Below are 23,275 nucleotides of genomic sequence, written 5' to 3' on the forward strand. Positions count from 1 at the left end.
GGGACATTTGAAGTGAAACGAGCAGGGACTATCAGAGTCAAAATTTAGCCTAAATTGCAGCCACTGATTTGTTTCTTGATAGTTTTGCTTGAGAGTGAAGTTATGTTTTAGTGATAAATTGTCAGACGACCTGGTAGTCCCCGTAGCAACTGTAGCATTCTTGGATATATCGAATCTGCTTGAAGGATATTTGTACGAGTTTATAAAAAACATAACATCTGCCAGCTCAAGGTGGTACATGAGTGGGAGAATGTTTAGGTACATGAGTCGTTGTCATAGGAGATGTGGTTTGGGGAAGGATAAACTTTGTGGCTCTCCTTTGTATTTTTTCTAATGACAATATGTCTTTGAGCAGCATTGGTCGCCAGAGTTGAGATCCATATGATAGCTGAGATCTCACTAAGGAAAGGTAGAGTTGTTTCTTAGTTTTGATAGAGTTGGTAGAAGAAAAAGTTCTTTTCAGAAGGCCTAACATCTTGTAGGCTTTATAGCTGATGTAGAGTCGTAGTGGGCCTCCCATTTCAGGTCTGGTTGCACCAAAAGTCCAAGATCTTTGTTTATCAGAGAGTATTTTATACATGATCCAGCCAGTGTGTGGAAGGTTGAGCAGGTTGTCTAGAGGAACAGAAGTTCATTTGTATACTTTTGGATTCGTTAAAATAGAGCGACCACCTGTTACTCCAATTAAGTATTTTGTCGATATCCGACTGTAACTTATTGACATCCTCCCCGCAGTGGATAACTCTCGAACATTTCGTGTCGTCAGCAAATAAGTGCACCTTAGAGTAGTCTGGCAAGTTATTAATAAAAACCAGAAATAACAGGGGGCCATGCTCCCCTGGGGCACTCCAGAAGTAACAGGCACAATTGAGGAATGGTTCCCATTTACTGTAACCATTTGTTTTCTGTTAGAAAGATATTCCCGGAGCCATTTCCAAGCGTTCCCATCAACACCTAGAGATTTCAGCTTTACTAGTAAACCACTGTGGGAAACTTTGTCGAAAGCTTTTTTGAAATCCATGTATATATCATCAACCTGGGCCTTAGAGTCTAGGGCAGTGGTAACCTCATGTATGAGTTGTTGAACAGATGAGTGATTTCTGAGGAAGCCAAACTGAAGGTTGGAGATTTTGCAGCAAAGATAGTTATAGAGTTTGTAACTTTTCCAACACTTTCGATACGAGGCTCAGTAGAGAGATGGGTCTATAGTTTGAGACTGAGCATTTATCCCCCTTTTTAAATATAGGTACAATGCAGTGAAGTTTCCACTCAGAGGGGATTGAACAGGTATGTAAGGAGATGCAGAAGATATGGTGAAGGACCTTGTACAGGCCTTGACAGCAGCTTTTAAGTATTTTAGGCCCAATTGAGTCCAAGCCAGAAGCTTTGTCCTGGTTGAGGTTGCACAGTGCTGTGAGTACCTCTTGTTCTGTAACTTGGATATCATTGAATGGGTTAGCACAAGGGAAGCTTGAAGGAGGCTAGGAGGCATTAGCCTCTTTTCTGATGTAGTGTAAACCGATTTGAAGAATTGGTTGAAGAGAGATGCCTTGTTCAGATCGCATGGAGGCCAATTGTGATTCAAGGTGCATTGTCTCGGGTATAGGTTGTCACGTTTCAATAGGTTATTGATGTACTTGTAGATTTTGCTACTATATTAGAGTAAGCAAATTCCTCCATCAAGGACGCCTCGTAATTTATTTTTGATGTAGACATCAGTTGGTGTAGATAGTTCTCTTCTCTTTCTAGACGGTTGACATTGGCAGTAGTGGGATGGATTTTTACATTTTTCCTGAAGTGGCGGGTGCGATTTAATTGATGTCTTACTCCTGAGTTGAACCACTTAGGAAAATTTTTCTTGGCTTGAGCATGACTTTGGGAGCAAACTGTAATATGGCATTGTGGAGGATAAACCTCAAGTGATTCCATGCTAGTTCAACATCGTAGGTGTATAGACAAACTGAAAAATCGTAGTTAAAAATGTAGTCTGCTAGATCCCTATAGTTCAACTTTGAGAAGTCTGTGACCAAGTGGGGTTCATATTAGTGTGCATGTTTGGCCTGTGGGAAGTCATAAGATACTATCAAGTGATCTGACTTTAGTAACCTATTTTCATCCACTTGTATAGGTTTACTATCTCATCCGGAGAGTTGGTTAGTACTAGATCCAGACAGTTTCCTTTACAATGGGTAGGGACAGTTAACCAGTTGGGAGAAGGTACTTTCGAACACAAAATCACAGAACAAGTTGCTGTTTAACGTAGAGCCCATGCACTAACGTGTTCCAATTTATATCCGGTGGATTGAAGTCACCATGCAGTTAGAATAATCTTTCTATCAGAAAACTGCTTCAGATAGGTAATGGTTTGGTCAAGTTGGGAGGTATTGCAGTTGGGAGGTAAGTAGGTGACAACTATAACATGGTTCGATTCAATGGCTATAAGAGTTCTAGATTGGATGGCGATGGAATTGATTTCGTGAGTATTAATTGTGTTCTTAATTGCAAACAACACGCCACCTCCTCTAGACATTCTGTCCTTTCTATATAGATTGTGTATTTGTAAGGCAAGATTTCGTTGTCCAAAATCGCATTGCTAAGCCATGTTTCTGTAATGCATATAATATCCAAATCAGAAGGGTAAATGTAGGTTTGAAATTCAAAAATTTTGTTTGCTAAGCTACATGCGTTAAAAAGAATCACTTTTTTTTTAATTATCAGACAGATTGAATGGGGTCCATCAGATCCTCTGTCGTGCTTCTGCGACCATCGGACTCGGGTTGAGATTTATTTCCTTCATCGGGCTGGGTGGACGTGCTATTATCAATTAAAACTCCATTAACAATAGAGCCTTTTCTTAAATCATTTACATATATCGAGTTGCCTCTGATTCTGATGTCTTCTCTGTTGGTTCCAGATTGTATAAGGTCCCATCTTGACTTCATAAGGAGTTGGTCCTCTTTCCTAGCTTTTTTGTCTAGGTCAGCTTTGACAGACAAGCCTGACCCTTTCAGCTTTCTTCTTTGGGATAGTATTAATGATGATACTTCGCAGGTTCTCGATAGTTTTACTAGTATGGGTCTGCATTTTTCTCCTGAGTATTTATTTACCCAGTCTTATGCAATCTTGGATTGACGACTCTGGAATGTTCGAATCGATCGTAGCAATCATAGAGGCAGTTTCACTTGTGTCATTCAGTAGTCTGTTATATCTGTTGGTTCCACTATAGCACACTATTTAATTGCCATACACCACTATATTGAATTTACGATTGACGTCGGTGACTTGGCTATGGTTGGAGTGGTGCTGGGAGCTAGATAGGGGAGTGACACCGGTAAATACACAAAGACTGACCACAGCTAGCTAGCTATAGCTAGCTATATAATTATTGATGTCAAGTCTGCCCCGTCTACTGATGCATGGACTATGCTCAGGCCGTTTACAAGCTTCCTCAGCACCAGCAGAACGGATGACCCATTTCCCGGGAACTGAGATCCAACCACATGCCTCTACCCTGTACTGGAATTTCAAGAAACGCTAAGTGATGAACACTAAAAACAATTTACTGACAAAAGAAATGTATTGTGCTGCAGTGGCGTAGCCAGAGGGGGGCAGAGGGTGCTCCAGCACCCCCCTCTGGCCTCAGACTCTGCTCCACAAGTTCCTTAGCTAGCTAAGCTAGCTAGCTGATATGAGAGATTAACTAGAGCTCTATTGCACGATTAGCCTCGATTCAAGGCCGAATCGGCCTGGAATCGAGGCTATTGCACGATCAACTCAAAACTCCACCTCCAACTAGCTAGCTCCACCTCCAAATATTCAGTGCATCCAGTGCACATGCACATGCCCAAGCCACATGGGGGCTGAGCAGACCAAGGTCCCCCACAGAGTTGCAGCTGCTATCACCTGCACTATCATCATCGTGTCGAGTATTTTTCAGTTGAGCCCAGTTCACAGAGCAGCACTGCAACTGCAAGTGGCTTGCCACCCTGTTCTGCTGATTCACAAGCAGAACCTGACAGGTTAGCAGCTTGATTAATTACTAATAATAATTGTCACAACTCAAAACAATGCATTTTATAGGACATCTTCAGATGAAGATGTGGCTTAACCACCAGTACCCTCAAAACAGCAGTACCCTTATTTCTTTAGCCAGATTGCGTTAGAATCAATCTCAGAGCATGTAACAACAAAAACTTTCTGGGGGAGTGCCCCCAGACCCCATCTGTTGGGGCGCATTTTGCACCGCCAGTGCGCGAAATTCGGACAAACCATTCATCCAGCACCCCCCTCTCTCAAATCCTGGCTACGCCCCTGTGCTGCATGTCATGCATGTGATCCAGTGATCTTGTTCTATCATAAACTCATATACCGTCTGACCTTCTGCAAGTGCGTACGTGCACGAGAAAACAAATGACAAAGGTATAGTGTTAATTTAACAAAGAAATTCACTTTATAGCAGTGTTAGTTAATTCAGCATTCACTTTGCTATTTTGACATAGAAGTACAATAAATTGGTGAAATTCAAATGACAAATACTTTGTTGTTTTGACATAATTTCCTAGTTTGTATGACAGAACATTGTAAGTTGTTTTACCTTTGTCATTCTAACAAATATTATTGATTCATCACCGGGACAAACTTTTGTTTGTTAAATTAACAAAAGTGTTTTTGCAGTGATATATATATGTATGTGAGAAGCGAAGACACTGTCAGTGTCACTGACATCATCTATACACATAGATTAGTGTAGCCTCGATTCTAGGCCGAGTTGTTTCTAGCTAGGCCGACAAAAAGCGAAAAACTCGGCCTGGGATCGAGGCTAAGATTAGTGCAGCAAGTCTTGAGTTAGTAACTTCTAATTCTATGAAGAGGAACACCAAGAATATCTGTCACCAACCGACGGAAACACTCTTGAACTGGACTGCATTCCTCTAGAACAACTTTAATACCACCCATTTCAAGTGCTGTTTCATACTCCTTTGTACTCCAATCTGTTAACGTTAGCTAACTTTAAATTTAACACTGGCTTTATATTTTGTGTATAATTACCCGGGGGAGTGGTCTTGTATAATAGGCCTCACTACAACCCTCCTCTTGAGACAAAAAATAAATAACAAACATGCAGTCATAAGTTTATGTCAAATCAGAAGTTTGGGTCTTCTTAGCCCTCACAAGGCTGCATTTTCATAGCCTTACATGGCTAGGTTCTTAGTGTCTTCTTAGCCTCACAAGGCTCGTATCTTCTTAGCCTCCACAAGGCTCTTTTATGGCAGCCATTCACTTCCATTGCGCATGCGCATTCCATGAGTTAACTTGTCGCAATCTTTATTCTGCTCAATTACTGACTCTCTCATCTTAATGAATCAGCTCCTTCAACGTATTCCAAATACTCCTTCAAAGAATACGATGCATTATTTCGGAACAGACTTGAAGAGCATAATTTACAGAACAATGCCAACATAACGTATTCTATTTGGACCACTTATTTGTACCACACCTTCTGGGCATTGGTGGTAGTTTTGGACAGACTCGCCATTAGAGAGCCTAAAACAGGTTATGACCTACAGGTTCCGTTTATGAAATAGGTTCTAAGATGCTAACATTTGTGTAATATTTGCTGTATAATTGCATTTTGTCAGAATATATCAATAAATGTCCCATCTTAGGACAGTGGGGTAATGTCTAGTTTTACAGATGTTAAATATCGTTCTTTTTTAACTGCTGTAGTTAGTCAGAGTCAACTTTTTCCAGGAAATCTTGTTTTGAAGCACCTTCTTCAAAGACTGCAAGCGCCCTGATTTCACAGCAGCCATTGATCCTGGAAATTGTTGGAACATATTTAAACATTGTACAAACTTGCATAACCTTAAAATTTGCAAATTGTACAAATTTGTACAAAATTTGTTCAGTACATTTTATGACAAATTTACATAACCTTAAATTTGCAAATTGTACAAAATTTGTTCAGTACATTTTATGTACAAATTTGTATACTTCATGATAATTATGCATGGCTGTCTAATGATAAGTTATAATATTTATCGTTATAGTTATACATCAGCTTACCTAACCTTGATACAACTAGCTAACAGTCTCAAAAACTATTGTAAACGAACGAAATGATTGTGCGTATAGCTTGTATATAGCCAGTGCTAAGCTTCTACCTCTATGCAACAACTTGTCCAAGCTGAGAGTCCCACCCCTTTTCCAGTCCTGTGTTTAAGCAAGATGATGCTTTATAATATCAATGTAGCTAAGTGTACAAATTTGTACTCTTAAATAAATGTACAAATTTGTACAAATCTAGAGTGTACAAATTTGTACAAATTTGTACACTTATAATAATTTGTACAGGTTTACATTCCTACATGCTCCCTCCAGGTCTACACAGGGAAACGAAGAGCTGCCCAACCTGAAGCTGACCTATCTTTGGTCAAAACTAGAGATCTTGTTGCCATTCATTGTGAAAACTACACTAAGGAGCCAGTAATTGGTGAATGCACTCGAATTGAGGAAGATTATATTGAAGTTGGATGGATGGAGGGATCATATACATCTTCTTGGAAACCCTGGAAAATCCGAGATCCAAAGAATAAGAGGAAAACTGTCACTTGGACTGATACGGTTCCTAAAACCTCAATTTTGCTATTTGGATTTACGTTGACAAGCAGGAATTTTCTTTGTAAATGCACTGTTGAGCGGTTTACTAAACTGTATGCTAAGTTACAGTCATGTAAAGATCAGTGACACATTATTTCATTTTAAAGACTGTATTATGTGCATGTTCATGTACGATTGTTATGTTAAAAACGAAACATTATTATGTTCTATATCTTCACAATGCAAGTACTACACATATTAAAGGTTGCGAATTGGCAAGTTGTGTCAATTATTACTCTATATTTTGTCTTTATTTGCATATCATAAAGGGAAGGTAAACTTCATAAGGTGTTCTAAGCGTGTTCTGGTTTATCTCTCCAGTCTTACCTTGGTGGTCGGGTGTGTGCTCTACTATCTGTTCCTATTCTATAGTTCTCCAATACCCTTTACATTGTTTGCAATTTTAAATCTCACTTTCCATGGCGTCCTGCTCCTGTTCATAACACTGATTTGCCTGCCTCCTCTCATACCAAAGTTGCATGAGAAGAATTCTATAAAAAGTTTCCATACTTGATCAAGACCCATAAAGTTGATTTTGAAATCGAAACCGAAACTGAGAGCGTTGTGACAGAGGGTTCTAGTCGATTTTACATATGATTTTTTTTTGTGTGTGTTTTTTTATGCATGCACGCTTATTGCTTATTCATTTACTGTTGTTCATTTACTGTTGTGATAAACTTTACCAATAATTGTGACAATTGCAATTGCGCATTCACTCTGATGCAGCAAAAGTATCTATAATCTTGAGCTGGGATGCCTTGTGTTAGCTCTTCAGTGTTACTGGCTTCATTGTATATATAGATACTTTCTTCAAATTCCAAGAGAACAGTACAACAGTACAAGATCTGACAACAAACGGCATGCATGGTTGAACTCTAGCCTCGATTCCAGGCCGCAAAGAGAAAGGCGGCCTGGTATACTTTGTATGCGCATGCGCGAAATAATTGACAACAATTTCATCACACAAATTGTAAAAAAACGGATAAAGTTACAAAAAGGAAGAATACGTATGACAACAATGGCAGCTTTCAGAGACACTAGAATAATTATGCTGCAGCAGTGTTGCTTCTTCTAGCTCTGTTTATCAAAGAGACAGTTCAAGAAGGCCTCCCAGACAGTAGAGCGCCAGCTCTTCAGTGGTTGACTCTTTAATACATCAGTAGATCTTGAGTGAATATTAAACTTCCTGAGTGTCAAGTTAAAGCTTATTAAAAGCTTTCAGGAGTAATCATTAGCTTCTTTATCTTCAGCAATGGCTTCCTGTCGAACATAAAGGCAAGATTTAGTAGCAGAAGACTTGTCTGGTCCATATTACCACAGCCTCATCAGGGGACCCACAGGAACACATTATGCCTTTCCTACAACATATATAGCCTTACAGTGTAGGGTGTCGTTAAGTAGAGACTTGGCTTGATACAATAAAGGGCGTAAGAACTCAGTCATCTTTGCACAGTACTTCATGGTAAAGGACTGTAACTTCAGAATACAAATAGTATACGGTTTATTTTACTGACAGTATCCACAAATACACGGATTACCCCCTTTTTTGGGGTAATGTACGCGCATGCGCATACAAAGTATACCAGGCCGCCTTTCTCTTTGCGGCCTGGAATCGAGGCTAGGTTGACTCGTGTTGCTCTGATTATCCCATACTGCCATAATCACTTTTAATATGGGACTCACTAATGTCACAAACTGTTGCTGTCATGCATTCCACACTAATCAGTGCATGCATTGCATGCATATTTATTATTTGACCATGACTGTGATGAGCTATATCTATACTGGCTAGCTAAGTAGATCTAGATGAGTAAGGTAGCCACACCATTTTATTCTTGGATTTCTATTGGATTTCTATCTCATTATTTCTATCTCATTATTTCTACTACGCATGCGCAGAATGGTCCATGCGGGTACAAAATAGTGTGATAATGATATTCATTTGCAAAATAATGAGATTCATAAGGTGAAATTGATAATGACGTAATGAGAAAAGCCGCCCGCCCGCATGCAATTAGAAAAACTTCAACCAGAAACCAGAGTGTCACTTGGAGTGGCCTTAGCTTTTGTATGTTACATTCAAGTAGACTATGATTATTTAGTTACAGCTCATGATCATAATTGATGGCTATTGTACAAGTACTGGTTGCTAGCATTCTGCTTGCTAGCAACGCTCTAGCTGCAGCTAGAAACAAGAACCAAACTCTGTACATCCTAACACTACTGCCCTATCCTTATATCAACCCACTGTTTGATCCCTCTTGGGTTGAAGGACCTCAAGTTTCCCTGGCTCTGGAAATTGCTAAAGAAGAGATCAATAATCAATTTGCAGTTCTACCAGGCTATCAAATTGAACTGATTCGTGGTGACTGTGGATGTGAGTATGTGAACAGAGCTTACAAAGCAATAGGAAGCACTACATACTATCCTGGTGTATCCAAGATGCCAATCGGTATAATTGGTCCAGGCTGCTCGAGCTCATCTCTTTCAGTCTCTTCATTAACCAATCGAGAGGCTTTATCTCTTGTAACTGTTCATGGCGGTGGCAGTCCATCATTGTCAAACAGAATCAACTTTCCCAACTCACTTGGCACGCTTGGATCTGCAGAAGCATTTGTGACTTTAACCATTAAACTAATGGACATGAACAATTGGCATAGAATAGGAATACTGTTCAACGAATTCCGACAATTCTACTCCAGTACAGCGCAAAGTCTCCATGACATCATATCTTCTAACTCCATGTTGAGTAGTTATTTGTCGCCAGTTTACGATAACTCTTACATTCCATTGTCAGATATTTTGCAACAAGGCATTCGAATAAACATACTCTTCACACCAGTGAGGACCACACGGCAAATGCTCTGTCTAGCTTTCCATCATGGGATTGTGTATCCAGCCTACCAGTGGATCGTGACCAGCAATACATTCGAGGATATTGCTCAAAACGTGAGCTTCGAGTTCAACAATCAAGTCTATCATTGTTCCGACGCAGAAATGCGACAAACTGCTCTCAATAGAGTCTTGTTTATAAATTACCGACTCTCCCATATTAACGAATCAGCTCCTTCAACCTATTCCAAGCACTCCTTCAAAGAATACGATGCATTATTTCGGAAAAAACTTCAAGAGCATAATTTACAGAACAATGCCAACATAACGTATTCTGTTTGGACCACTTATTTCTACGACACCTTCTGGGCATGGGCGGTAGTTTTGGACAGACTCGCCATTAGAGAGCCTAATATTGACCTCACCCAGTTTCGGTATGGGAACGCTTCATTATCAAACATGGTGCTCGAGGAATTCTACCGTCTAGACTTTGAGGGGGTGTCAGGAAGGATACATTTCAACAATGACTCAGGATTTCTAAACCGAGTTATATCTGTGTTTCAAGTAAAATATGATAATGTGACAGAAGTTGGTTACTTTGATGGTGTGAACTTCACAGTTAAAGGCCTAGAATCTATAGACGGAGAGTTTCCAGATGAAAACTTAAATATTGGCCCCGGTGTGTTTGCGACTCTTTTCATTGTGATTGTTCTAGAGCTGGTGGTAGTAACAACACTCCATGTGCTCACGATAAAATATCGATTTTCTGAATCTGTAAAAGCTTCGAGTCCCAAGCTCAGTCAGATAACCTTTATTGGGTGCTATCTCATTATATTCACACTATTCCTCAACATTTTTAGAAATTATCTCTTGTTAGATGATTATACCTCATTTTTTCTCTGCAACTTAACCTGGGCATGGTTGCTTCCCATCTCCTTCACACTGGCATACGGAACAGTGGCTGTTAGAACATGGAGACTGCATCGAATCTTCACACACTATCTCAATCCAGGACGCTTTATTGCTGAACACTACCTCGTGGCCTTTGTATTCATCTTGCTTGGTGTTGATGTTTTATTGGGTACTTTGTGGATGGCCATTGACCCACAGCAGCTAGTCGTGAAGAATGTTACCGTTTATCGAGGTGTTGCAAACTTTGAAGTTTTCGTTCGGTTATGCTCCTGTAACAATCCATATTGGTCATATGGGTTGGTGTTTGGATACAGGGGAGTATTGATTGTCATTGTTCTGGTGCTGGCATTTCTGACTAGAAACATTCAGAACCAGTCATTCAAAACTAAAACGCTGCGTGTCATGGTTTATCTCTCCAGTTTGACTATGGTGGTCGGGTTTGTGCTCTATTATCTGTTCATATTCTATGGTTCTCCGATACTCTATACATCGTTTGCAATTGTAAATCTCACTTTCCATGGTGTCCTGCTCCTGTTCATAATGCTGATTTGCCTGCCTCCCCTCATACCAAAGCTGCGTGAAGAGTTCTATAAAAATTCACACTTGATCAAACCCAAGAAGTTTATTTTGAAATCGAAAGTGAAAGCGTTCTGATGGAGGGTTCTAGTCGATTTTTTATATGATTTCTTGTGGTATTTTTTGTGTATGCACGCTAATTACTTGTTTATTTGCTGTACCTTTTTGGGGGTATTTAAATTTTCATTGCTGCTATACTGTGACACTTTTGCACATGCGTTTCACTCGACGGGTGAAGACAAAAGTAATGCAGCTGCTTGAGCTGTGTTTGCTCTTCGGTGCGGCTCTGTGTTACTTATAGCTTCATGGTCACTTTCTTCCAAGAGAACGTGCTGCTGCATTATCCCAAAGTTATGGTACACTTATAATATGAGACTGATACACTAGTGTATCCACCAATGTCCACATGCAGTAGATCTACCATCAGAGAATGTTGGTCACGATTGTTAATTAATCTTCTAATTTTCTTTGTAACTTCCAATTCCTACAGTAGAGTGCAAGAGAAGAGGTATTATGAGATCGAGACACCATTGCAAACACTAATTGGCTACGTCTGGTATATCTTGTATTGAAATACAGTCCTTCTCCAGTTACTCTTGTGGTAACAGATACCAGTGAATTTTACTTAAATTATTTCACACCCATGGACTTAAGGTATGCGGTCAATTAAAATGTTTTCTCCAATTAAATTCTGTACCTATTGGGGTATCTCTGTCAACACAAGCATACAGCACCAAATTTCTTTTGGAAAAAATATTAGAGAGGTCAGTGCTATTAATAATTAATTGTAGAAAGTGAACAGCTGAAGGACTCCTTAAAAAAAAAACTGTCTCATACTTAGTATACCGTCTCACAATACTGCGTTTATCTGTCTTGTAGTACCTCTCCTGTTAGTCTATGAGTCGTAGTAGTTTAAAACTATCGTTGCTACACCTGCTATATTAAGACGGGAGTCAAAGAAACAAGGAAAGTGTAGCAGCAACTATATAGTAGAATTTTGTGACTAATCTTAGTTTCTGGCTTTAATATTACTTCGAGTATGACTATGCTACTCACTTTCTAGGGTCACTGAGTATTGTTAGCATCATCTCCTACTAGTAAGTATTGTTAGCATCATTTCCTACTAGTATGAAAGGCTATGATTGTTTGCAGCCTTTTGGCTTTAAATAGCTAGGATAGCTAGGATGTCTTTAGTTCTCTGCAAGTTTCCATGGAATTAGAGGTTAAGAAAATTAGAAGATTAATTAACAACTGACCAACTATAGAGTAGAAGAAGGTATTATGAGACGGAATCAATTATGAGACAGCTGTTTAAAACAGAAGTGCTTCAGCTATATTCTGTCTGCATTTAATTATAGTAATAGCACTACCACTCTAGTATTTTTTCCAACAGAAATTTGGAGGCGGTGTTGACAGAGATACAACAATAGTTTGTTTAAGTACAGAATTTAATTGGAAAAAACATTTTAAGTCCAAATTTAAGTGGGTGCCAAATGTTTTGTAGTAAAATTCACTAGGTATCAGGAGTAACTGTTTTTATAGGCAAAATAATCACTATATTTTAATGTCAGAAAGTTCCACATTATGTTATAACAGCCAATTAGCGTTAAAATTAATTAAATGCATTGGTGTCACGTAATAGCCCCCCCCCCCCTGTCTCATAATACCCAAACCACTCTGAACACTAAATGCTAGCATTAGCTGCGAACAAAGCACTGTCACTAATTTTTTGTTGCTTACATGCAAAGCCTATTGACCATAAAATTGGGGTCAGACACATTTAGAGGTCTCATAATACCCCCTTGCTCTAAATCAGTGCATGTGAATGCATATTCATAGTCTGACTATAATTAGCCTGTAAAGGCAGCCACACGTACACATGTGTAGCAGGGAAACACAGTTGTGGATTTGACCATATCACATCTACAGAGAATTGCAAGTTGGTTGTCCATGCAGTTGAAGTGTAGTGTTGAATTGCACTGTAGTAATTAGCCCAATTAGTGTGACCACAGTGTTTTTGTTTGAGTCTCTGATGATATTAGCTAGCTTGTAAATTTTGAATGTTGCTTGGATATAGCTAGCTAGGATTAGCTTCCTTTGCGGGCCCTCAATAAGAATTAAGAATGGAGAAAAAGAAAGAAGGAAGAGACAAAGAAAAAGGAGATCTTCTTTTTCTTTTTCTTTTCTTTCTTTCTTTTTTTGTTCCTCCAATTCGTCACGTATTTTGAACTATTGTGACAAAGAACAGAAAAAGGAGAGCCTAGGCTAGCTAAGATTATGCCCAAAGCAATTTCAGATGATTTAATTTGTTGGAGAAACGTTCCCAGTATATATGATTATACAGCATAGTACGTTATACGTTCAACTGTTTTCACACTGACATAAAAGTACTTTTCCACTTCTTGATTGAAGTAAAGCCTCCATATAATCCTCCACCTTACAAATCTGAAATTGCATTGGCCATGATCCTAGCTAACTATCCAAGCAACATTCAAAATTTGCAAGCCAATAATTCCTCTAACAAAAACACTGTGGTCACCCTAATTGGGCTAATTACTACAGTGCAATTCAACACTGCACTTCAACTGGACAGCCAACTTGCAATTGTCTGTACAAGCTAAATACAAGCAAGTGTATTACAGCTCATTATGCCTCGGTGCGCATGCGCAAGTGAGGCACCTCCTCCAGAGGATGGTATCCGCTAATCTGTATGCCCCCCCCTCTTATCTTTTGGTCTGTTGCTTTTGTACATTTGTATTGTCTGATATTACATGAAAAAAAAAAAAAAAAAAAGGTACACTTGTGTGTGTGTGTGCGTGTCTGTCTGTCTGTGTATGTGTGTAGACTGCTACAGCTGCTCAAGGATCAATGAAGTGCAAGTAAGAGTTTCTATAGGCTTCTAGTCATGTTTTCTTGGATTTAATTAAATTCGTGGATTTGCAAATAATGCTTCGTTCTCGAGTTATGCCTAGTTTTGCTTACTTTGGAATGCCATTGCAGCCTTTTTGGAAGAGTACGTAGCCAAACTTGTTTTATCAAGTGTTGCTAGTAGTTAGATCTGCACTAGAACACTAGCTATTGGTAGGCTATTGGTAGCTGCAAGAGTGAGAAGAGAGCTGCAAGGCTCTGCTGATGGCAGCCATTTTAGACTTGAACTTTGGCATCTATCGTTTTTAACAACAATCATGGTCGATTATTACCCACTCTTTGAGTTTGCACAAGAGGGAGGTACGACATCCGCGTGCAAAAGGAAAGGCCCCAGGTTTAGACGCACATTCCTTACTGGTCCCAGGCCAGGCCGATTTTTTTTAATAGAACGAAGTTGACAACTCGGTCTGGAATTGAGGCTAGATGCAGCATGCAAATTAAAAAATGTTCATCATGACTGTGTATAAAATTCAGCTTTATGTTATGTAGTTTTGGCATCTCCACCGAGGCATCAGCACCTGCGGACGGTGCTTTCATTAATTAATGGCTATTGTACAAGTGCTTGTTGCTAGCATTCTGCTTGCTAGCAACGCTCTGGCTGCAGCTGGAAGCAAGAACCAAACTCTGTACATCCTAACACTACTGCCCTATCCTTATATCAACCCACTGTTTGATCCCTCTTGGAGTGAAGGACCTCAAGTTTCCCTGGCTCTGGAAATTGCTAAAGAAGAGATCAATAATCAATTTGCAGTTCTACCAGGCTATCAAATTGAACTGATTGGTGGTGACTGTGGATGTGAGTATGTGGACAGAGCTTACGAAGCAATAGGAAGCACTACATACTATCCTGGTGTATCCAAGATGCCAATCGGTATAATTGGTCCAGGCTGCTCGAGCTCATCTCTTTCAGTCTCTTCATTGACCAATCGAGAGGCTTTATCTCTTGTAACTGTTCATGGGGCTGGCAGTCCATTATTGTCTGACAGAATCAACTTTCCCAACTCACTTGGTACCTTTGGATCTGCAGAAGCATTTGTGACTTTAACCATCAAACTAATGGACATGAACAATTGGCATAGAATAGGAATACTGTTTAACGAATTCCGACAATTCTACTCCAGTACAGCGCAAAGTCTCCATGACATCATATCTTCTAACTCCACGTTAAGTAGTTATTTGTCGCCAGTTTACGATAGTACTTACATTCCATTGTCGGAGATTATGCAACAAGGCATTCGAATAAACATACTCTTCACACCAGTGAGGACCACACGGCAAGTGCTCTGTCTAGCTTTGCATCGTGGGGTCGTGTATCCAGCCTACCAGTGGATAGTGACCAGCAATACATTCGAGGATATTGCTCAAAATGTGAACTTTGAGTTCGACAATCAAGTCCATAACTGTTCCGAGACAGAAATGCGACAAACTGCTCTCAATAGAGTCTCGTTTATAAATTACCGACTCTTCATAGTAACGAATTCAGCTCCTTCAACATATTCCAAGCACTCCTTCAAAGAATACGATGCATTATTTCGGAACAGACTTCAAGAGCATAATTTACATGCAGAACAATGCCAACATAACGTATTCTGTTTGGACCACTTATTTCTACGACACCCTCTGGGCATGGGCAGTAGTTTTGGACAGAGTCGCTATTAGAGAGCCTAATATGGACCTCACCCAGTTTTGGTATGGGAACACTTCGTTATCAAAATTGGTGCTCGAGGAATTCTACGGTCTAGACTTTGAGGGGGTGTCAGGAAGGATAAAGTTTAATAATGACTCAGAATTTCTGAATCGAGTAATATCTGTGTTTCAAGCAAAAGATGGTAATGTGACGGAAATTGGTTACTTTGATGGTGTCTTCAAAGACCTAGATGCCATACAGGGGGAATTTCTAAAAACTTCAATATTGGCCCCGGTGTGTTTGTGGCTCATTTCATTGTGACTGTTCTAGAGCTGGTGGTATTAATAACACTCCATGTGCTCACGATAAAATATCGATTCTCTCAATCTGTAAAAGCCTCGAGCCCCAAGCTCAGTCTGCTAAACTTTATTGGGTGCTATCTCATTATATTCACACTATTCCTCTACATGTTCAGGAGTTATCTCTTGTTTGATGATTATACTACAGTTTTTCTCTGCAACTTAACCTGGGCATGGTTGCTTCCCATCTCCTTTACGCTGGCTTTCGGAACGGTGGCTGTTAGAACATGGAGACTGCATCGAATCTTCACACACTATCTCAATCCAGGACGCTTCATTGCTGACCACTACCTCATGGCCTTTGTATTCATCTTGCTTGGTGTTGATGTTTTATTGGGTATATACTTTGTGGATGGCCATCGACCCACAGCAACTGGACGTGAAAAATGTTACCGTTCCTCAAGACATTACAAATTTTATGGTTCGGACATGCAAGAACAATTCGTATTGGTCTTATGGGTTGGTATTTGGATACAGGGGAGTGTTGATCGTTGTTGTTCTGGTACTGGCATTTCTGACAAGAAACATTCAGAACCAGTCATTCAGAACTAAAACGCTGCGTGTTCTGGTTTATCTCTCCAGTCTTACCTTAGTAGTTGGATTTGTACTCTTCTACTTGCTCCTAAGCCATGGTCCTCCATTGTCCCACGGACCTATTGTATTTTTAATGCTCACTTTCCATGGCGTCCTGCTCCTGTTCATAACGCTGATTTGCCTGCCTCCCCTCATACCAAAACTGCGTGAAGAGTTCTATAAAAAGTTTCCACGCTTCATCAAGACCAATGAAGTTGATTTCGAAATCGAAATCGAAATTGAAAGTGAAAGCGTTCTGGTGGAGGGTTCTAGTCGATTTTACATATGATTTTTGTATCACTATATTGTGTTTTATTGTATGCACACTTATTCATTGCATCATCATAATCAGACACAAACATGTGTTCCAGTTTTGTTATAATTATTCCTGTTGTATTATTTACACTGTTGTATTATTTACATTCACTCCATGTATATACTTGTGATCAGAATGAAATCATGCTACAAAACTTGGAGACATGGCTCTAAGAATCAGCATATCAGGGTCAGTTGACGAGCTATTTATTTTTGTCACTGTGTTCAGCCATTTAGAACACAGAGAAGCTACAAAAACTTTAATTAAGCTACTGTGTGCAGTACTATATATCTGCACTGGAAAGAACCTTTTGTGTTTGTTCTTTCTGCATTAGGTTTGTGTAAGCACCTTGTGGGCATAGACCACTAAGTGCATTATAAAATCCATAGCAACTCTCTAGAATCTCGTTACTGTAGGAACCCCCACAAACATGTAAAACACCTCAGAATTAGCCATCTGTGTACTTGGATTCGAGGCTAAGTACTTTTAGGGAATGTAAAGTGTTGTACATGTACATCACTTCCTGTCGTACCTCAGCCTCGAATCCAGGCCGATTAAAATACGGCCTGGTCTCGAGGCTAGTCGTGCCCACCTCTGGTCATTAAATTTTACTCTTCACTTACTACTAGTCCAGTTAATGATCTTTACCTATACAAATTAATAATGACAACTTTGCGCATGCGTTTTACTAGGGAAGAATGTGTACGTACAACAAAAGTAATGCAGCTGCTTAATCTTGAGCTGGGATGCCTTGTGTTAGCTTTTCAGTGTGGCTCGGTGTTACTGGCTCCATTGTATATAGCCACTTTCTTCCAAAACTGGCAAGAGAACAGTACAAGATGGGATCAACAAACGGCAACGTTGACTCGTGCTGCTCTGATCGCTGTGAACCACATCAACAACAGACATGATCTGCTACCCGGATACAAGCTCTCTCTGATACAAGGTGATTCTGGTTGCCTCTTCACTGATAGAGCTATTGTTAGCTATGTGCAGAATGTTGTCTACCCTAGAGACCTCATTGCAGGCATGGTGGGTCCACTTTGTTCAGATTCTGTTCGAATTCTCTCCTCTCTTGTCAATAGACAAGAAATGTCTATTCCACAGATCCATCTATCTATGTTATCGACATTTCATAACAGGGATATGTATGCTAACTCGTTTGGAATACTCGGTTCAATAATTCACCTAATTGATAGTGTCACATCATTAGTTGATACACAAAACTGGTGTACTTTACTCCTTTACGAAGATGAAAACAAATCATTTCAGGAAGCCATTGAACAACTTGATACACATAGGCTTACTTCTGAAAGAGTGAGAGAAGGGTTTGTGCGATTGGATCCCCTGAGGAGCAGAGTTGTGATCATATTGGCTGGGGGACCTCTAGTGTGTGAAATACTTCGTGAAGCTGTCAAGAACAAAATGGTGTACCCAGCATTCCAGTGGATTGTTATGGGGTTGGAATATGAGCAGTTGCTTCTCTCCGATGGGTGTTTTGTTGGTAATGTTTTGGACAAGTTGCTATTTGTAACTTTCAATGTTGACACAGCTTTCAAAACAGATACAGATGTATGTAGTGATGATGAGGATTTAAAAGAGATTCGAAAAACACGTAATAACAACTTTAGCCACGTTTCACTTGTATACGATTCAATATGGGCCTTAGCATTTGCATTTAATTCAAGTTTACCTCTCCATGACAACAGTACACGTGGTAACCAGCACTTAACATCATTAGTTACTTCAAATCTTGCAGAGATAACGTTTAAAGGTATCTCAGGCTTTATCAGTTTTGATAGTTCTACAGGCTACAATAAACGAAGAGTTGATATCAATCAAATTTCTAATGAAACAGTGAAACTGATTGGATATTTTTCCGGTGGATCCCTCACACTCATCAACAACTCAGAGCTTATCAATACCTCAAAAGGAACACAACTTGAAAGCGTACGAGTTGAAGTGGCCGTATTGCTTACCTTAGCAACAGTCGTGCAGTTATTCATTATCATTACTCTTCACATCCTAACAGTGGTTTACAGAAAGCATACAAGTATTCGAGCATCTAATCCCAAGCTGAGTCACTGCATTTTCATTGGTTGCTACGTACTTGTGGCTGCTTTAATGGTATTTCTATGGCCGTACAAAACAGTAGCCATGCTGAAGGGCAAAGTTGAACTCTGTCTGATTTTCAATTTTTGGTTGTTCCCGATTGGTATCACTCTTATATTTGCACCACTCATTGCTCACATATGGAGATTGTATAGGATATTCACACACTTCAGAAATCCAGGGTGCTGCATATCGAACAGTGCACTGTGCCTCATCATTGCAGTGCAGATTGCTGTGGACCTGACTATCGCTATACTGGGAACTACACTGACCCCAACCTTCATCACGCGCACTAATACTGGTAGTATTAGCACTGAAGGAAAGGTTATCATGTCTGCAATGTGTAATTACCAAAACTCTCCCGTGTTGTTGTTGCTAATGTGGGTGTACAAGTTTATTCAAGTGTCAACATTGCTTGGGCTCAGTTGCCTAACTAAGAATATAAAACTGAATCGAAATTTTACAACCAGTCGATTTAAGTTTGCCAGTTATCTTATAATATTAGCTGGATCTGTGCTCGTTCCTCTGTTTTTAATCTTGTGGATCACCAATGCAGACATACATGGAGACGTTGTGGTCATGTGTATTCTTGCGAATTGCTTCTTCTTATTATGTATTCTGTTTATCTTATTGCCACCAATTGCAGAAGTGTTCAAAGCAAAAAAGAGAGCAAACAATTATTCAAGTGCTGTGTTTATTATAAGCCATAATTATTAATTTTTTTGTGTGTTTTATTGTCAAGCAGTAGAACACGACTGGATCTAGCTAGTATGGCTATTATGTGCTGATAGGATTAGGTCCAGTAACCATCACAGACACCAACACAAAACTGGTTGTCGACAGATTCAGCTACAGAATTGGAAACTGTGCAGAAACATTGTCTCATAAAGCAGTCGCCCTCTATGATATGGACCTGTGATTAAGCCGCCCAACTTTTAGAGGGCGGCTGAAATATGAGACTAGCAGAAGCCAGAGGAGGAATTAACACATTCCTCCTCTGAGCAGAAGCACAATAGATATTACTGCTGAGTCACCAAAACAACTTCTTCTATGATTAAAAGAAGTTATATCCAGCAATCTCTGGGACCATGCATGTACCACAGCAGAAGAGCCTGAGGCCTCCTTTTACAATGTATATACGTATAAAGTGGACCGTACATGTACATGCATGCTACATGCAACAAAGGCCAGCTATTGAGAAGCCTGACCAAAATCTCATTCTCCCTGTGTTTGACTGTGGGAGGGAGCAGCTCAATGCTTACTGAAAGTGGTCGCAAATGGCTAAACGCACATTGTCAAGTTAGTTTTATTCTCTGTTTTACGTTTTAATAATCCATTCTCATTCACACAGTTAATGTGCATGTGACGCTCATTCAACTCCAAAATGATCTTGTTGTTGCCAAACCAGCTCAAAATACGACAAGAAATGAAGATTTTGATGAGCTCGAGCATTCTTCCTCATTAGTATTCACACCTGAGTTTGCCATTGGTCAATGTCGATGGATTGAGAATTAAAGACGGCAAGGTGTTTGTTATTTGGAAGTGGCAGGTGCTACATCCACAAGACAAGACGGTAATAATAGTAAGGGGAATTGCTGTTTGTTTTCGGCCAACGGAACCCCAGACTATTCAGATGCAGAGTCTGAAACAGTCACACACCATATACCTTTCAAGGTGATCGGATGTTATAAGGAAAAACTATATCCAGAAGTACTCTGAAAAGCAAGTGTACTTATTGACAAAGGTGTCTCTGTACCTATATATGTATAGAAGTACATGTTGAACCTGATAATCCTGTGACTCCAAATGCAATTGTGTTGTAGACGGTTCCTTTGGATACGTAGTGAAGGAAGCACGGGATGCGGTGTACGATGCCCTCATAAGGAATGACATTACTGTTGTAACATTGAAGTGGGTCAAATATGTCAGTGACTGGTATATACCGTATGGGCCCAGGGTTTTTTTTGCTAACGTAACAACGAAAGGTGTATGATCATCAAATTAATGTTGAATTAAGTACTGTTGTCGCCTAACCTAATTTTGCGTTGATCGATTTTCCAATGACTGCATTAATTTAATTGTTGATGTAATTTATAATTGTAACACTCGCACGACTATAAACAATCATGTTCTAATAGCATTGTTCACCGCTCATGTTCATCTTTTGTTGTACATTTCTATTGAAATTCGACCAAGTGCAGCAATAACATGCATCATAATTATACACGTATTAATAGCTGTTAGCCATGAATATAATGCTCATGATTATCAATGTCCAATATATAAATAGTTGTGGTTAGTTATATTGCAGTAACTTGTGAGGGAGGATGATCAACTGGCACATTGTAGTATATATTCGCATGTACATCAAATGAAGGCATTTGATAAAATAGTAATAATTGATGGCAACGAGGGATCTGTTCGTTTGGGAGAACTTTCCTCCAATTTTACTTGACGGTGTGAAGTGTAAAATGTGCCCACCATATCTCTGAAGAAGCATTCCACATCTCACATCTTCAGTTGTGGAAGCTCTTGAATGCTTGATATCAAAGCAATTTGGCCTGGAATGTCATTAATTAAAAGGTCATAATTAGTGAAAGTTCAAGTGATGTCCGACCTCTGGTGTTGGACATCACTTCCTGTCGTATCTTAGCCTCGAACCCAGGCCGATTAAAATACGGCCTGGTCTCGAGGCCAGAACGCGACCTTTGACCCCGAAAATTTCATTCAAGCCTTAGAACGAGCTGTTTTTTTCTCTTGCGCAAAAGCGCTCAGAACCCATTCATACACACCGTGAACACTAAAAAAAATACACAGAAGGGAGGGGAATACATTCCTGGTGGGGTTTCTTCTTTACCAGAATCAAAAAGACAAAAATAAAAATTTATGATTATGGTTGACAAACAAATAATGCTTAGAGGTAGGTCTGTAGGTACAGTAAAAGGCTATGTCTATACTGCTCCAGGTTAGCTACAGTGAGCATTACTCCAGTGAACTCTTCCAAAGAGTTTTCCTTGCTTTCTTGCATATAAATAGACGGCATTGAGACTTGAGACTACGCCATTGTGCATTGTAGAAAGTTGGCGAAATTGATTCTGAAAAAGAATTTATATCAGCATAAATTAATGTCAGTATATCAAACAAATGTTTGCAATCATTTAGAGTTGTAGAGTGGGGTGCAAACAAGTGAGAGCTCTCCCGGGTAGGGGTTGGTAGTGCTGGCATAATTTTGGGGAAGAATTATGCTGGTATCATGGGAACATTAGTGAGAATAATAGGCAGGTTTTGGAAATACAGGTCAGTCGAGTCAGTAGTATAAACATTTGTAGGCCTGATGAAAGTTGCGAGTACATGGGATGTGGAATAATGTGGGAATGAATAATAGAACTACCAACCCCTAGCAGTGAGTCTTCCTCCAGAAAAGAGGCCAGAGAGGTAACGATATAATTATTGCTTGATACAGTAGTAAGACTTACATTTTCTATATACATAGGTTGATGCCAGGAAGACTGTCAACAAGCGAGGGTAGTCCTTCAAAGCGACCTGAGAAAAGATGAACGTTATTAATAATAATGACTCCATGTATGAAGGTTATTATACAAATGTCATGGTGGCTATGAGCATGATGACCCACTAGTAATTGATCAGAAAAGACACCCGTCCATTTTGTCACTAGTCCCCCACCCTTCACCACAGCCACAACACCCAGCTGCTGTTTGTGCGATATTTAAAACTTACAATAGTAGTACAAGCAATTTCCGTTCTTCAGGAGGTGCTTGGACGATACCCGAACCCACTAGGTGTTCCCTGGCCCTACAGACTTTCAACACTTCACTTCGTTACTTTATCTATGTAAAATGAAATGTTAATGTTAAAAAGCACTCGTAGGTTGATAAAGTCACATTACTGTATACTATATACTACTTACTTTTATACTATAGACTAGACTATTTACCTTCTTCAACAACAACATCAGTTTGCCAAATCTTCATGTTTTCCAAGGCCAATGAACCTCTGGCAGCAAGAAAATTAAACGCTTAGCACTGTCAATTCTATCAACAAAGACCTGCTTGGTATCTTCAGTCTCGAACCAAAGCTCCTGTGGACCCCAGTAGGCTTCTTCTGAGGTTGAGAACACTTCTTGAAAATAAACTTTTGACAGCCATTTTTTGTTTTAATGTCTACTATCTCGTGAGAGCGCGGAAGAAGGCGTATCAAAAGAAGACCGTAAGAATGTAAAGAATGTGCATTATACTGTCAAGGGCGTCTTTTTGCTAGCCTCCTTCGCAGCCTCTCCTTTTTCTGTTCTTTGTCACTGTAGTTCAATAAGATAAAATACGGGACGAATTGGAGGAACAAAGAAAGAAAGAAGGAAGAGAC

The 23,275-nt window shown here is 39.7% G+C and overlaps 2 protein-coding genes and 1 long non-coding RNA gene across 4 annotated transcripts; 2 read left to right on the forward strand and 1 right to left on the reverse strand.

Annotated features, from left to right (window-relative positions):
* The first annotated feature begins 8,695 nt into the window (after positions 1 to 8,695).
* Positions 8,696 to 11,143, forward strand: LOC135333420 (gamma-aminobutyric acid type B receptor subunit 1-like). The gene has a single exon (XM_064528379.1). It carries the CDS (start codon positions 8,785 to 8,787, stop codon positions 11,056 to 11,058), a length of 2,274 nt encoding a protein of 757 aa, XP_064384449.1. The 5' UTR covers positions 8,696 to 8,784; the 3' UTR covers positions 11,059 to 11,143.
* A 6,320-nt stretch (positions 11,144 to 17,463) lies between these two features.
* On the forward strand, positions 17,464 to 19,620 carry LOC135333437 (gamma-aminobutyric acid type B receptor subunit 1-like). The gene has a single exon (XM_064528410.1). The coding sequence runs from the start codon at positions 17,504 to 17,506 to the stop codon at positions 19,610 to 19,612; it is 2,109 nt and encodes a 702-aa protein (XP_064384480.1). The 5' UTR covers positions 17,464 to 17,503; the 3' UTR covers positions 19,613 to 19,620.
* A 2,060-nt stretch (positions 19,621 to 21,680) lies between these two features.
* On the reverse strand, positions 21,681 to 22,997 carry LOC135333483 (uncharacterized). Of its 2 annotated transcripts, none has more exons than XR_010393929.1 (4): positions 22,851 to 22,997; positions 22,634 to 22,737; positions 22,372 to 22,438; positions 21,681 to 21,990 (listed from the first exon to the last, which is right to left on the reverse strand). It is a non-coding gene; the product is annotated as an uncharacterized LOC135333483 (long non-coding RNA). The 2 variants fall into 2 exon arrangements; XR_010393930.1 differs by having other exon boundaries at positions 22,634 to 22,743; positions 22,851 to 22,993.
* Between the last annotated feature and the right edge of the window lie 278 nt (positions 22,998 to 23,275).

The sequence above is a fragment of the Halichondria panicea genome, chromosome 3, assembly GCF_963675165.1.
Source record: "Halichondria panicea chromosome 3, odHalPani1.1, whole genome shotgun sequence".
In the NCBI taxonomy this organism is placed as follows: domain Eukaryota; kingdom Metazoa; phylum Porifera; class Demospongiae; order Suberitida; family Halichondriidae; genus Halichondria; species Halichondria panicea.

Coding starts and splice junctions, on each gene's coding strand:
- LOC135333420 (XM_064528379.1), top strand. CDS start 8,785: ATGGCTATTGTACAAGTACTGGTTGCTAGCATTCTGCTTGCTAGCAAC.
- LOC135333437 (XM_064528410.1), top strand. CDS start 17,504: ATGCAGCTGCTTAATCTTGAGCTGGGATGCCTTGTGTTAGCTTTTCAG.